The sequence below is a fragment of the Nesoenas mayeri genome (genome assembly GCF_963082525.1).
Source record: "Nesoenas mayeri genome assembly, chromosome: 9".
NCBI classification, from domain to species: Eukaryota; Metazoa; Chordata; class Aves; order Columbiformes; family Columbidae; genus Nesoenas; species Nesoenas mayeri.
This window is the reverse complement of record NC_137557.1, coordinates 12,937,822-12,951,823: the sequence shown is the minus strand read 5'-3', so window position 1 is coordinate 12,951,823 and position 14,002 is coordinate 12,937,822. Positions and strand designations below refer to the sequence as shown.

Sequence of the window (14,002 nt, the reverse complement as noted above, 5' to 3'; positions counted from 1 at the left end):
TCCTGGCCAGGACTGACATCCCCCTCCAGGATCCCCATCCCATTGCGGGTGCCTGGCTGAGGGAGGATGATGCTTCCCCACACCGCTCCCCAGCTCTTCCCAGCCCACCCAGAGGCAGTTTGAGGGGACAAGGGACAGATGCATACCCAAAGGAGTGAGCAGGGTGTCCTTCCCATGACTTGTAACCCGTTGTGTCCTCCTGACTGCTGCTCGCAGAGCAGATCCCTCCTTTAGTGCCAGATTCCCGGGGCAGCAGTGGGGAGATGTGGGTGAGCATTGCTTGCTTCCCGAGGAGTGGCCTAGTGACCTCCACGGAAACTTTGGATGCCAAAGGCTGGAAACCCCGTGGCTACCATCCTCCCTTGGCCAGGGCTGGTGGCAAAAGGCATGAACTGATCCCGGGGCTCTCCCGTCCCTTTCCAGCCCCTCTGATCCTCCCTGCCTGGCTGGATGTTGCCAGCCAGGCTGCGATAATCTCCAAGTCTTTGTTCCCAGGCAGTTTAAGCACACATTTAGCTCTCAGTGACACTAACAGGTTCAAGCCCCTGGGTTTTTCTGAACGGAGTCTGGGTGTACCGGGTAGCAGAGGCCAGCTCGAGCCTGGTCCTGAGGCTCATAGATGGGAAAGGTTGATGTAAATCTGTGTCCTGATGCTGTCAGTTCCCAAAGGGGCTGTCAGAGCATCATACTTTGACTGTTAGCTTTGAAAACTGGAGCACGATGTTCCTGCATCCTGCACTGGCCCCAGCTCCACCAGGATGAATGATCAGCCCGTCTATCTCTCTCATGTTTGATAGCAGGTTGTAGGACCACAGATACCAGCACAGCTCAGGAGTGATACCAACCCTTCCCATGGCTGATGAGCCTCAGCAGGCAGCAGTTAAATTATTTGGCCAATGGCAGAGAGATCAAAAGGGCCAAGGGGAGATGGCAGCTGGCCTGTGGGCACCTTCCCTGCCATCCTCATCCTCGCTGGTGGGACCCCAGCTTCACTGACCTGGAGCCTGTTTGTACTTTCTTTTGTCTGTGTTCAGATGATCTCTGAATATGTCAGAGAGTGACAAGAGCATGTGTGCTTCATGCAGCTGCATGGGACTCAGCATCCCATTTACAGCAGGCCAGCTGCACTGGTTCCTACCAATGCTGGGAAAAAAGTGACACGCAAAACTGCAGGTTACCTCAGAACAATAATTATTAATAATAATAATTTTAAAAAGGATGTTTGAAGGTGATGACAGCATTTGGTCAGCTCGGATGCTGCCCTGCACAGAGACTCTTATACATGCAGGACTTTCCTTGCCAGGGCAGACAGAGCAGCTCAGCCATTAGATTCATCTCACAGTTATCCAGGGAACATGGCATGATGCAGAGATGAAACATGCAGATGACAAACATGGGTCTGTGTGTGCATGACTGAGCACTGCTATGGGTCCAGGTGACCCCAGCCTGACGGTATCACTGCCATTCCCTGATAAAGCACTGCAGAAATAGCAGTTTCACTCTTCTGGGGACAGCAGCACACCCTGCACCCCTGGGTAGTGCTTTGGCCAGTGCCGCAGGGTTGTGTGGCTTTTCTCCAGGGCTCCCGACGAGCAGCAGCTCCAAACTGCTCCTGTAGCTTAAATGTGGAAAACAGGTAAATGCCAGGAATACCAAGCAGCATCCAGCCCCTGACCCCGGATGACTGCACCTGGTAGCATGAATCTTAATGTTTCATGATAGGCATCATTTACATTATTTACAAACGACAGTGCTTGCATTATTGCCAAGTATGTTAATCATTAACAAAGTGTAGGAACTATGTAGAATGCTACTGCCATGAAATTGCTGTGCTTATTGCCTACTATATGTTGTGTCTATTATAATTAGTGGTGTTGCTAAATGTAATGCTACGTGATAAAAGCAATGGGTTAAAGTTAATGGCCAGGCTTTGCTTTTGAACAACTGAACATGCTGTCACATTAGTGGAAATAATTTAAAGACTCCGTCAGGACATCGAGGCTTTCTCTGCCATCAGGGTAATTTGCACACCCATTTTACTGCCTTCGGGTCATTCAGAGGCAGCTTTGATGTTAAAAAAAAAAAAAAAAAAAGAGGAAAACATAAACCGAAACAAAAAGGAAAAAAGAAAATGAAGGTCCAGACCATAAGGCTGTGGCTGTCCAAGTGAGAGCAGCCTGATGAGGCACATCAGAGGCTGCCACAAAAAGAACAGTATGTGTTCATTCTGTCTCTATACTTACACAGCAGTCGCAGCAGGCAGCACGGCTGGGGACACTCATGGGAAGGGCTTCAGTCTGACAAAACACTTTTGCAAGAAAGAATTTGGTGCATTTACAGCATGATCGTAAAGATATTGTTGTGTTGGCCTTGTACCCTTCCAGCAAAACCTAGTGGCATCAAACCAGGGGAGTTTACTCACTGCTGACCTATGTGATGCTCTCATTGGCCCCAGTTTAACCGCTGCACAAACTGTTGCCTAAGCAGCAATGAACCTGCATGGACTCAGGTTGTGACAAGGAACTGCAGCTTGAGAACTCTGACCATTTCCAGCAACCAGCCCAGCCCGAGGGCTGGCACCACAGTCACCTCGAGCATCACCTTTCTGTTCCAAAATACCCAATATGATCCACTCCCAAGCCATCTCACAATTGTGAAATAGAGAAAAATGCTGTTTGATAATCATTCTGAAACAGGTTTGAAAACATTCAGTTCCCACGAGTAGCTGCTACAGCCTTACCTCAGAGCATCCTTTACCACGGGACCAGCACCCAGCACCTCCCCCATGTCCACAGTGTGCCGGGGGTGACCCCTCAGCCTCGCACCAGCTCTGGAGCTTTTCTTTGATTTACCACAGAGGGAATGCTCTTCCCTGAAGTTCATCCAATATTTCACAACTCTGTAAATCATTGAATCTGCAATGGGCTCAAGTGACTCCTGTATTCACAGCCATTAGATCTCTTTTTCCTCCTGCAACACTGCTCAGCTGAACAATTAAGTTTCCTTTCCCAGGTAAAAACTCCCAGAAACAGTGTTTTAAAAGAACTCCCAGGTTTTCTTTCTTTAAACATGAAAATTAAGTAGTTTCTGATAGTGTTGATAAGCTGCAAGTGTATTTTACTTACAACAAAAGACACGCAAAACAAAGCTAGAAGTATTTGGAGGGGAAAGCATGTCTTCATAATAATCATGGGTTGATTTTGTAGAAGAGCAGAAGTTTTCAGGTATTGATGGTGCACCATCCGGCGCTGCTGGGCAGTGTCATATGGGATGTGCCCTGTCCCCCAACACTTATCCTGCCCAGAACTGCCACTCCAGGCAAAGGGCATCAGGACTCTGAGCCCTGAAAAGCCACTTTACCTCCATGACCTGCTAACGGTTAACACCCCGAGGTTTATATATAAATATAAAAAGCATGGCTTATTGTTGAAGTTTTGTGTTTTATTGGCACTAGAAATGTGTTTGCTCTATGGTATGTCCATGTACACACTCTGTAGACAAGACTGTGTTCATATTGGGTTTTTTTTAAATGAATCTAAGATTTAAAAAAAATACATTAACCAAATACGTTATGTTTAAACACTATTCCTTTCTATTTTATCACTGCATCCAAAAACCCACATTAAAAAAATCCAAATCTGTGTATTTGTCACTTCAAAGGGGAATGAAAAAAAAAAATTAAAATTTATCAGTTTGCAACATAATAAAAAGCGCTCGGCTTTATTTTATTTATATTTTAACCATAGTGAAAATACAAAAGAGCTGGTGGCAATCAGTGTCTGTGATGTGACTTGTATGGGGTTTTAATTCCAGCATCGTGGTGTTAGGGCCGTCACTACACTCTGCAGGGTGCTCAGCCAGGTGCTGTGGGAAGGTGCCCGGTGCTGATGGATGAAGAAGGCACCAGCAAAGTGCCTCTTGCCCATGTTCCTCTGGATGATGCATCCCATCAGAGTCCCACCACAGCAATCTCTGCCGGTACCGAACGGCGACACCCTGCCCGGGGACGCTTTGGGTGAGGGTGGCCCATCCCATCCCCACCGCCCCGCAATGCCTCTTACCCTCCATAAAGATTCAAGTTTGACCAAGTCCTGTTGATTTAATCATTTTTTAATAAAGCCATCATTACTGAGTACACCAAGATTGCCAGTTAAGCTCTCTATATGTCGCTGGAGGTAACAGCGCTGTGATCGACAGCGGAATGGAAAAAAAATAAAAAATAAACCAACCAAAAAAAAACCAAACCCCAACCAAAACGAGGTAGGTTAAAACCAGCAACACAGACCTTGTTATGCGACACCCCAACACCACAGGCGGCCATGCTTGCAGCTACTGAGAAAGAAAAACCCCGGATACGCACCGAGAACGGAAATCAACTGAGCAGAGTTTATAAGGACACGATTCAACCTGAACTAAACACACACACACGGTTCGGCACAGATGTCGTCTTTCACTGTATGTTGGGTAATTCCTGGGGAGCGGAGGGGTTGGAAAATGAGTAGAGATTCTGACCCTTGGCCGAAGAAACCACACATATATATATTATTTTTGAAGCTCTTTACAAGCCCAGTCCAGCAACGTGGAGGATGGGCAGCTCGTTTTGTTGTCCCCATCCCCGCACCAGCGCCCGGCTCCGGCCTTGGGGGGACAAGCATCCACAGCCTGCGCCGGCTTCGGCATTGGGGTCCGGGACATGCGGCATCCCAGGAGCCGTCTGTGGCCACAAATCCCAGCTCGAGGGCGAGCATGGGGCTCCTCTGGCCACTCTGTCGTTCTCTCCTCCTCTGATCCCCCCGTCCCAGCCCCGGGGCAGGCGGGCACCTCCGGAGCAACAAGAAATGGCACCTCTGTCCCTATCAAGACACACCATTATGCGAAGATCCATATAGAAATATGGATTGACAGACTTGACAAAAATGGTAGCTGATTTTTATTAGTCTAAGGCTAGTAGTTTAGCCATTTAAAATCCATTTCCCAAAAGAGGGGAAAAAAACCTATTATTTTTTCTCTTCTTTAAAAATCCGTTAAGCTGTTGCTGCCAAAAGCAACATGTAAATGTTGGTGAAGGCGAAAGATTTCTAAAATTACCCAGCTATACGGTTATGGCCTTCATCGCAAAGATAAAAGGTACATTTATTGTGCTGTCTCTCACCAGATTTAATTGGTAACTTTACAACATACTATATATTTGATGCTAGCAGGCAGACAGAATTAAAAACAGACTTTTTGACACTGCTTCTTTCCCCGTTCTTACAAAGTAGAGGACAAAGAAAAAGTAAAATTAAAAAATGAAATAAAGGGAGAACTCATAACCCACTATAACACAGCTTAATCAGGAGACCTCGGGGGGGTCCAAGCGCAAAAGTCCATCCCTGCCCGCAGCCCCCGCCCTGGGGGAGCGGCGTTCCTCGGGGCTCTCCGCATCTGCCTCTACAGTGTTAGTCCACGTGTTTAATGTCCTTTAAATTAGAAATAATGCCATGGCGGTGAGTGCCAAGTGCTCCTCCGTTACCAGTTCATCATGGAGTTTCTGTTGAGGGTCATGAAAAACACTTGGCTGCTTCCTCCAGATCTCACCGATGCAAAAAATACCTGTTTGGGAGCAAAATCGCTTTATTAATTATTTTTATTATTATAAGAAAAAGTCTGTTAATATCTCAGTGAGCGAGGAAAATGGGAGCTGCTCCACACCCTGTGGTTTCCTCTACCCAAACCTCCATCCTACTCCTTTTCTCTGGTTCACAGCTAAAATTTTACACAGCCCCACTGCCCGGTTCTCAGTTTTCTGCAGACCTCGGGGGCCGGAGCCAACCCCTGCCTTAACCTGCATGTAAACACACTGATAAGACCTCCCTCGCTATCACTACCAAAGAGAGCAAGGTTTGGAATGCTTCGAAAACATCAAGTTTATCACGTTTTACTGCCACAGCACCATTTATGATGCAATAGTAAGAAGACTGCTGTCAGTGTTTTGGAGCTTGCTAAAGGTTAACCACTGCAGTCAATATCCTGCATGGGATTGCAAATGGTTTTCTTTGGAAAAGTTAGCCCTGGTATTTCAGCTGTTCCTGAAAGCGAAGCTTGGGAAGAAAATAACTTTCCTTCAACATACTCAAAGCACAGATACAATATCAGGACTATCCATGAGGAATATGCCTTTTGGTGCTTCTATCAGGATCCATTTGACCCCAAATGGAAGTCTTCAAAAATAAGTTATAATTTGCAAATACTGAACGGGACAATCTGAAACCTCTGTCCTTTTTAAAACCAAAAATTATTCAGTCTTCACATGGCTTTCATTGCTAACCATTTCTTCAGAAAGAGAAACATCTGTATTTAGTATTTCAAATCCACCAGTAATCAGTTGGTTCCCGTATTTTAGAAATATTGAGGTGGTTTTTTTTCCAATTTCCTTAGAAAAGGGGAAAAAAATCAATAGGCACAAAACAGAAGAACTGTTTAAAAAAGCCCAAAAACCAGTATAAAACCTGCAGAGCCAAGTACTCAAAAGCTAGAAAAAAGTAAACTAGCGGTATTTGGGCAACTGAAATTCAGCTTCTTGTGCAGCTTCCCATGATATGCTCAACTGCAAGGTTAGGATACATTCTTCTGCAGAGCTCCAGCCTCACTTCATGCACCAGGCAGGGCAATGCCTGACCAATGAGCAGCTGTTCAATAAACTGATTGTGGACTCAAACCTTATTTATTGCATGTTATTAAACCCTGCTCCGGGGACGGAGCGATCAGCTTGTTCACGTGTTACGCGATCGTGCTCGTTACGAAAGTAATCCCTGTTGTACGGTCCTGACTTATCTTGGTGAAACACTGTGACATGAGGAAATGCCAACAGCAGAGACAAACCTTGGCATTCAACCATCTCTTCCATGCAAATATCCTTCTTCCTTCAGCAGTTTCCCCTTCCCTCGTGCCCCGCACTCCTTGCAACTCTGGTGCTCCTACACCAGGTTCTGTCCACAGGAAAAAATGGAGCTCCATGGAGAAAAATAGTTTTAAGCTCACAAAACTAAAAATGCATCAAAAATGTTTCTGCATCAGAGCTCAACTCAGGGCGACTTACACATCCTTACTGCTAAGATTTCCCAGCTTTTGCAGAGTTTACTTGGCAGCCTCAATAGTTAACGTTCAGATGGAAGACTTGGGAGAAAGTCAACCCAAGTCAACACAGATCTCAGCTTGAGGTGGAAGAGATCTTGCAGATCTTCCCATCAGAGGCTGAGATCTGCATCCACTGCACAGAATTAATTTGGCTTATGGACACTGCTTATTAAACAGGACCTTCAGATTAATTATTAACCTCAAGATAACCCTGACTTAAAGTCTAAAAGTGGCTGTAGCTTAAAGCATGGATAAAGCTTTGAAGTGGACTCACCTTATCATTTCTTTCACACAAAAACTTTAACCTTTGAGCTCGCTTGTGCATAAATACTCCATCCAAATGTCCCGTCTCCACTGACCGGATTTCAATCGCTTTCTCTCCCCAGCCCATTATTTGATTGGAATGAATGTAGGCTGTCAAAAGGAAGTGTTTGTTAGGTGTTACGACGTGAGCTGAGCTAAATATTACGCAACAGGCAGTAAAGCTCTCATCAGCTGTTATTCAAAGCTTAAGCAGATCAATGACAGAGCTCTGGCTGATGGAGACACAGGCATGTTCCCACAGAGACAATTGTCTCTACACAGCACTTTTAATCCAGAAATTGCTCAGTAATTTAAACAGAAGAGGGATCACTTCTTCCCATTTCTGTGGGTGAGGAGCTGGGCAGTGACTTGCCTCCACAGGTCCTGGAGCTGAGCAACAGCAGAGCCAGAAGAGTAACCCAAGTGCTCTGAGCTCCACACTCAGCCCCTCTTCCACTAAACACAGTATCCCACCAGTGCATCAGCTTATATTATCTTCTACTTATCCTATACTTAAGAAGAGCCAGAGCTCAGATCTTCAGGAAGTCACTTGCTCCTATTACACAGGACCAAACTAGAAATTTTGCAATATTATCTGGCTGAGAGAAATCTTCTTTGAAAAACAAAAGCCTAAATGACTCCATCTCAACATCCTCAACTCCTGACCTTACTTGTCATTTGTATTTTATGCAGCTGAAAAGGAAGGGTTGACCTACCCACAGAAGTAGGCATTTCTCCCCACTGGAGCACCACATCTTTAGTTATCCGTCCATAGGTGTTCACATACACGCCTTCATCCTCGTAGCACACAAGCATCTCCATCCCGTCTGTTTTAGGCAGGATGACAATGGCGTGAGGAGTAATATTGCCCTGAATCTGCAGTTAAAATAAACCCTAAAAGTCAGAATTACATTGAATGGAAGAAGGGGTAGGGGGAAGGGAGCAGAACCTTAGAAATACAAACCCCCAAACCAACACGAGAACAAAACTCTCCCTTGAGATGCACTGGCTTTCAAAGATAAGCTGCTGTCAGCGGGTTTGGGAGTTTTGAGCAGCAGGTTTACTGAGATTTGGGCTAGCCTAATCCTGCAGCCCTGGCGTAGGCAAACTGCACGGCCTCAGCAGGGACAAGTAGGTGTTGGTGAGCACATCTGGGACACTGTGCAATGGGACAGTGCATGGGGCATCTGGCTCTTGGTGGGTCTATGTTGCCCATCAACCAAAACCTGGTTTCATGGTATTTTGCGCTACAGAGAGCTTTATTACTGCTCCATGTCCTTTCTGTGGGACATGGCAACCTTAAACCTGACTGCTTGGGCATGAGGACAGAATAACCTGTGCAGACAATGAACATGAAGTATGTGATACCTCCAAGTCCTCTTTAAGTGAGTATCAATGAAGATGGCACTGGAGAATGTCTTACCCATGGCAAGATGTCACCTGACTGGTCACCTTTTCTGAGCCACCAAGGGCCCATCCAAACCTTGCTGGTGACCTGCGTGTCATGCAGCAGCACTGCCCCTGTGTACTCACGTGAGATGGTATGTAGATATCATAAGAGTTCCCAGAATCTACATCAATCACATGGAAACCAGTGTGTGATCCAAAGATAACCTTGAGTCTCTGACCCTCTTCTACAGTGAGATCCACGAGCAACGGCTTGTGCTGGAGATCTGCAAAAGACTTTTATAATCCCTCCAGTGAGTATCACAGAAAACCACCAGATCCCCACAGCAGTAGCCTGATACAGTATTGAAATCATATTTGTTTGACTGTGTTTCTTACTGAATTTGTGGTTATTTATACTCCCATCTTTCTGCTCCTGTGTCAGGTGCCTCAGAGGGTGTCACCCCCTCACTCCAGCCATCCCAGCAGATAAGCGCTCACCCTTGCCAAGCTCAACTCTCTTCCCCAGAAGCCCAAGGCCAGCCTGAGGATTTGGTCTCTAAAGGAAGGTGACAGCCAGCAGGGTTCCAGGAGCAGCAACCAGCATCCTCACCAGAGCCAGGGAGGCTGGATCCCAAACCATGTTAATGCTGCTGAGCTCTCCATGTCACTCAGCCCATTTATTCTGGCTTTTGTGCAGAAAAAGCAAATGTGACCTAATATTGAATAAGCCCATTTGTGCTGGAAGGATGCAAAAGGAGATTACTCAGCAGGAATGTCTCCAGAAGGCATTGCCCTTTGTGACTTGTCTCTGCACAGAGCTTAGGATGAAAACTGCTTTAAAGTGCTAAGTACAAAATACGCATTGGCAGGTTAGAGAGGAGAAAAGTCTCACTGAGGGAAACTGAGGTAGATGAAAAGGGAAAGAAAAAGAGAGAGAAACAGTGGGTCATTCTCCTGGGCTTTCTGTCTTGAAACAGAATCCACATTGTAGAAGGGGAGACGACCTTGCAAAAGAAAAATGTAAGATAGTACCAGCCTATTTTTAGACTATATGTGAAAAATTAGATGTCAAAAACCCCACAGCCCCCCCCATCAAAAACCCAACTCAGTTTTACTCATGCGCTTTGGGTCATGTTTCTGCAAACTTCCCAAGTAAAGCCTGCCAGCATAAGCCCAACATTAACGCTTAATTGTTAGCCACGAGCAGAATGTATCCCATCTCTTCAGCCAGAATGTTTCCCATCTCCGTGCCCGCCAGGCATCCTGAGGAGCTCAGCTATGTAAGCAAGATGCTTTTCAGCTCTAGATAGTAAAGAAATCTCATGTATTTACAATGACAGAGTGTATTTTGGTTAAAAGATAAACATACCTTAAATGCCATAAACTTGTGATATGGTTTAGGAGCCCAAGCATAGATCTCTACAGCATTCTTTAAGGCAATCACCAAGAACTTGATTCTTTCATATTTCACTAAAATGAAAATAAAATTCATTTAGAAAACATTCACTTTCTTTCCAACAAGACCAAACAACTCATCTCCGGGAACAGCTTCTCAGGCTGTCTCTCTGTTGGTTCTCATTTGGTAGAGCATCCATCTCATACATATAGATGAATACCAAATTTATTTGTGGTTGTAGTCTACCCATACTATTAAGAGAAACTGTCATGTCAGATCTAAGACTAGAGAATAAAAACGCATCCCTCCAGACATTTTTTTCCAGAGAGTCCACTCACCGACTTTGTAGTGGATGCATCCCTCCAGGTCCCCGACCGTGATCCAGCCCTGCTTCTTCTCCACTTCAGGGTCGTTGTGTAAAATCCTGTTTCTCAGCCAAGAGAGATAGTACACGCGCAGCTTGTTCTTCTTTCCTGTTGGTGAACGAAATGTCTCTGTCAAAGCAGCACATGTGTGCATGGGAAATCTTGAGATTTCAGCACTTATTTTCACTTTTTCACTCAGAAGATGATTCACTCACAAGACGATAAAATTTAACTTCATTTCACAATGAAGTTGAAAATAGTAATTTAGTGTGGTTTTTTTGGTTGGGCTTTTTTCTTTTATTTTCTTTCTTTCTCTTTGGAAATAATGTATAGAAAGCAGAGCCCAGATGTCTGTCCCTCAGACTGCAGGTGGATGCTGGCAGAGCTGGGCTCTTGCTTCCCACAGGCTAGAGATGTTCTTTTTCCTATAAATCAGCGTTCACAGAAAGATGGTCGGGCACAGTGGGGTCACAACCCCAGCTCTCTTACAGCTCATGTTGTACCCAACCGCTCAACTACTTGGCTTCTTTCCTACTTTTCTCCTTCATACAACATTAATTTCACCCTGGAACCAACACACAAGCTCCTTGGTCTGCGACAGGCAGTGCTATTTGCTGAGGAGCCCAGTGCTGGGCTCTGCAGTGCTGAGGGACTGCCAAATTTCTGCACAGCTCTTGGATGGCGGTGATCTGGCTATAAACCAGACAAAGAACACCCAAACCATAAACCAGGAGTCCGTCTCCTCATGGGTTTCCACAAGTCCGGAGGTCTTGTCCTCAGAACCATCTCAGGGGCTGGTACTCCCTGGGCAGTGCTACCCCTGCCATCCTCCTACAGATGGATCCCTAAAACCACAGGGGAACTGCAGAGCAAGGGAGATGATGAAGCAGCATTTTTAAAAAGTCCTGCCTGAATAAAGGAAGCAGGAATTTGCCAGCAAATGCGGAGTGGCCAGAGAGGTGGTGGATCCCTCATCCCTGGAGACATCAAGGGCAAGCTGGACGGGACTCTAAGCAACATGATCTGGGTGAAGATGTCCCTGCTCATGGCAGGGGTTGGACTGGATGAGCTTTGAAGGTCCCTTCCAACCCAAACTATTCTATGATTAAGCAATTTTCCTAACTAGCACTTCTCCTGCTGTCCTCCGTGAGCTTTGCAGGGCAGGTATCAGCAGGAGAAGGCTCTGCCGTGGCTCCATAACCCCTGTGCTTCATGGAGATGCTCTGCATGGATAATGCTGGGTGCTTTCCTGGGAGACTGGACTACAGAACTTTTAATTTATTTTTTTTTTGCCAGAAACCATCTCATTAGCCTGATGTGAGAGCTCAGGAGCTCCTGGTTGAACACAGGACAGTGACAAACCTGTGGCCCTCATGATGCTTGGGCACCATGAGCACAGCTGTGGTCTGAGCTGGAGTCCTGAAGCTGTGGTTCGTGGCTCACTTGGCTAGAGCCAAACAGACCCACCAAAAGCCCAGCTTGCTGCCCCCTCAAGCCACGACTACCCACCTTGCTGGGCTATCTGCCTGTCTCCTGCACCTTCCCTTCCTGGCTAAAGGTGGACAGAACAGACCTGGCAGGCAATGGAAGCAAACTGCTCTTGAGGGCATTCTTGAAGATCTAACACCTTTGATTCTGCAATAAACCACCTTCAACCTTCCCTGGGAGCTCCCCTGACAGCAGAGGGCAAGTTTTGTCTGAGCTGGATCACTGAGGGCTTACATGTGAGAAGGTGAGCAATGGGGTTAGAGCACAGAAGACGTACCTGATATTGTCACAAGGACGTTAAGACCCTCGAGTACGTCCATCTGTTGAAATCGCCGTCTGTTGATGAGGTTGTAGACCTTCCCTTGCCCGCTTCGATCCAGCAGCATCAGGCCGTTTTCTGTGCCCACCAGCAGATTCACACCTGACGAGGGGAGGGCAATGGGCACTGAGAACCACGGTTGCTAACAAGGACAACACCTCAAGCTCCTCTTTGCTACCACCAAGAATGACCCATCTCAGCTAAAGCGATGATCTTCCCATCAACATGGAGGGTCACCCTTACAGCACAGGGACCTGGGGACATTAGTCTTGCCCAGGATGGAGAAAGGGACGAGAGGCAAGGGCTCGGCTTCACAATGATGTCTCCGTGTTTCATCACCAGCCACACAGTCTGGAGAGCTTTGCTGAGGGCAAAGCTTAAAGCTTACCCCATAAAGCAGCGCAGAGTATCTCTGAGTTGAAGCGCTTCTTGTACTTTCGTATCTCCGGGGTGTCGCTGTGTGGACGGATGTTGGTGGGGTTGACGTTCACCACCGAGATCTTCCGGGCTTCGTTCAGCTTGGCCTGCTCCTGTCTGAGCAGCTCGCTGGTGAACAGGGCTGGTCAGAAAACACAACAAGACAGGGACATATGATGGATTAACTCTTCCTTCACCTTTTTTTTGGGATAGGAAGACAATATTTCATTTATTTCCTGATGGGGAGTCATCACTATGTTACAAGCTACCAGTCTGGAGAGGGATCATCAGGATTCTCTCAAAGGTTAGAACCAACACCAAGCCCATCAGCAGGTGATATCCCCAAACCTCCAGCTCTGCCTACCAAGCTGACCAGCAATATTTGCTGCCCACCTGCCCACATCCACCTGTTTTCAATGACTTCTGAGCAACTGTCAGTTTTTTGGAGAAATTTCCACCTCCCAGTTCTGCCAGGAATATTTCTCCTGACTACCTGGGCAGACGAATGGGTGGATTTCTGCTGTTCCCTGTTATCTCCCAGACCTTTCTGGCGGCATTTTGCTGCTGGGGGGAGAAGGAGTTGGATGGAAATGGGAGAGCACAAGGATGCAACATGAGCAATGTGTGGACAAGAGTGAGTAAAATGTGGAAGAGGTTCAGTGGGGTTAGCCAGGCTCCACAACCTGGTTTCCACAAGGCTCTCCCCTCTCAAACTGGCCACATTGCTGCCTACCAGTGGCAGATGACTCTTCATCCTCATCTTCATCTTCATCAGTAGGCGAGGTCTGATACACTCTGGTGTCCACAAAGGGGGTGAAAGAGGCTTTGGTGCTACTTCCCATTCCATACTGGAAAATAAACAGCAAAGAGAGAGCTCAGAGCACAGAAATAACAGTAACTTTGTGTATGTGTGTACATGTAAGACTTTACAATTAGCAGACACAGAACCTGCTCCTGTGGTGCCCTTTTCGGGCTCTCTATGAACTCCACCCCCACAACTAATCAGGAAAAACATTACACTGGATTTGTGAGTGCCCATAAGCAACAGAAAATGAGAGAAAACGAGCGGGGCCCAGCTCTGCTCTCTTCCCGTGGGCAGAAGCACAGCACAGCCATGAGACCAGTTAGCGGAGCAGCCGCAGGGCCAGAGGCAAAAGTCAATGCAGGTAAAAACCGATTTGTCTGCATGTAATACACCCACAGGCAGGG

At 46.6% G+C, this 14,002-nt stretch overlaps 1 protein-coding gene across 8 annotated transcripts in view; it reads right to left on the bottom strand.

The window, feature by feature from the left end:
- Positions 1-5,499: 5,499 nt before the first annotated feature.
- TNIK (TRAF2 and NCK interacting kinase) overlaps positions 5,500-14,002 on the bottom strand; it is a 157,861-nt gene continuing 149,358 nt past the window's right edge. For all 8 annotated transcript variants that reach the window (XM_080349962.1, XM_080349963.1, XM_080349966.1 and 5 more), the window contains 9 exons: positions 13,527-13,641; positions 12,765-12,935; positions 12,335-12,478; positions 10,543-10,677; positions 10,178-10,278; positions 8,953-9,102; positions 8,136-8,295; positions 7,391-7,530; positions 5,500-5,592 (listed from right to left, as the gene is read on the bottom strand). In XM_080349962.1, the coding sequence (XP_080206088.1) occupies positions 5,509-5,592; positions 7,391-7,530; positions 8,136-8,295; positions 8,953-9,102; positions 10,178-10,278; positions 10,543-10,677; positions 12,335-12,478; positions 12,765-12,935; positions 13,527-13,641 (1,200 nt within the window). In that variant the 3' untranslated portion in view covers positions 5,500-5,508. The remainder of the gene's footprint in view (positions 5,593-7,390; positions 7,531-8,135; positions 8,296-8,952; positions 9,103-10,177; positions 10,279-10,542; positions 10,678-12,334; positions 12,479-12,764; positions 12,936-13,526; positions 13,642-14,002) is intronic.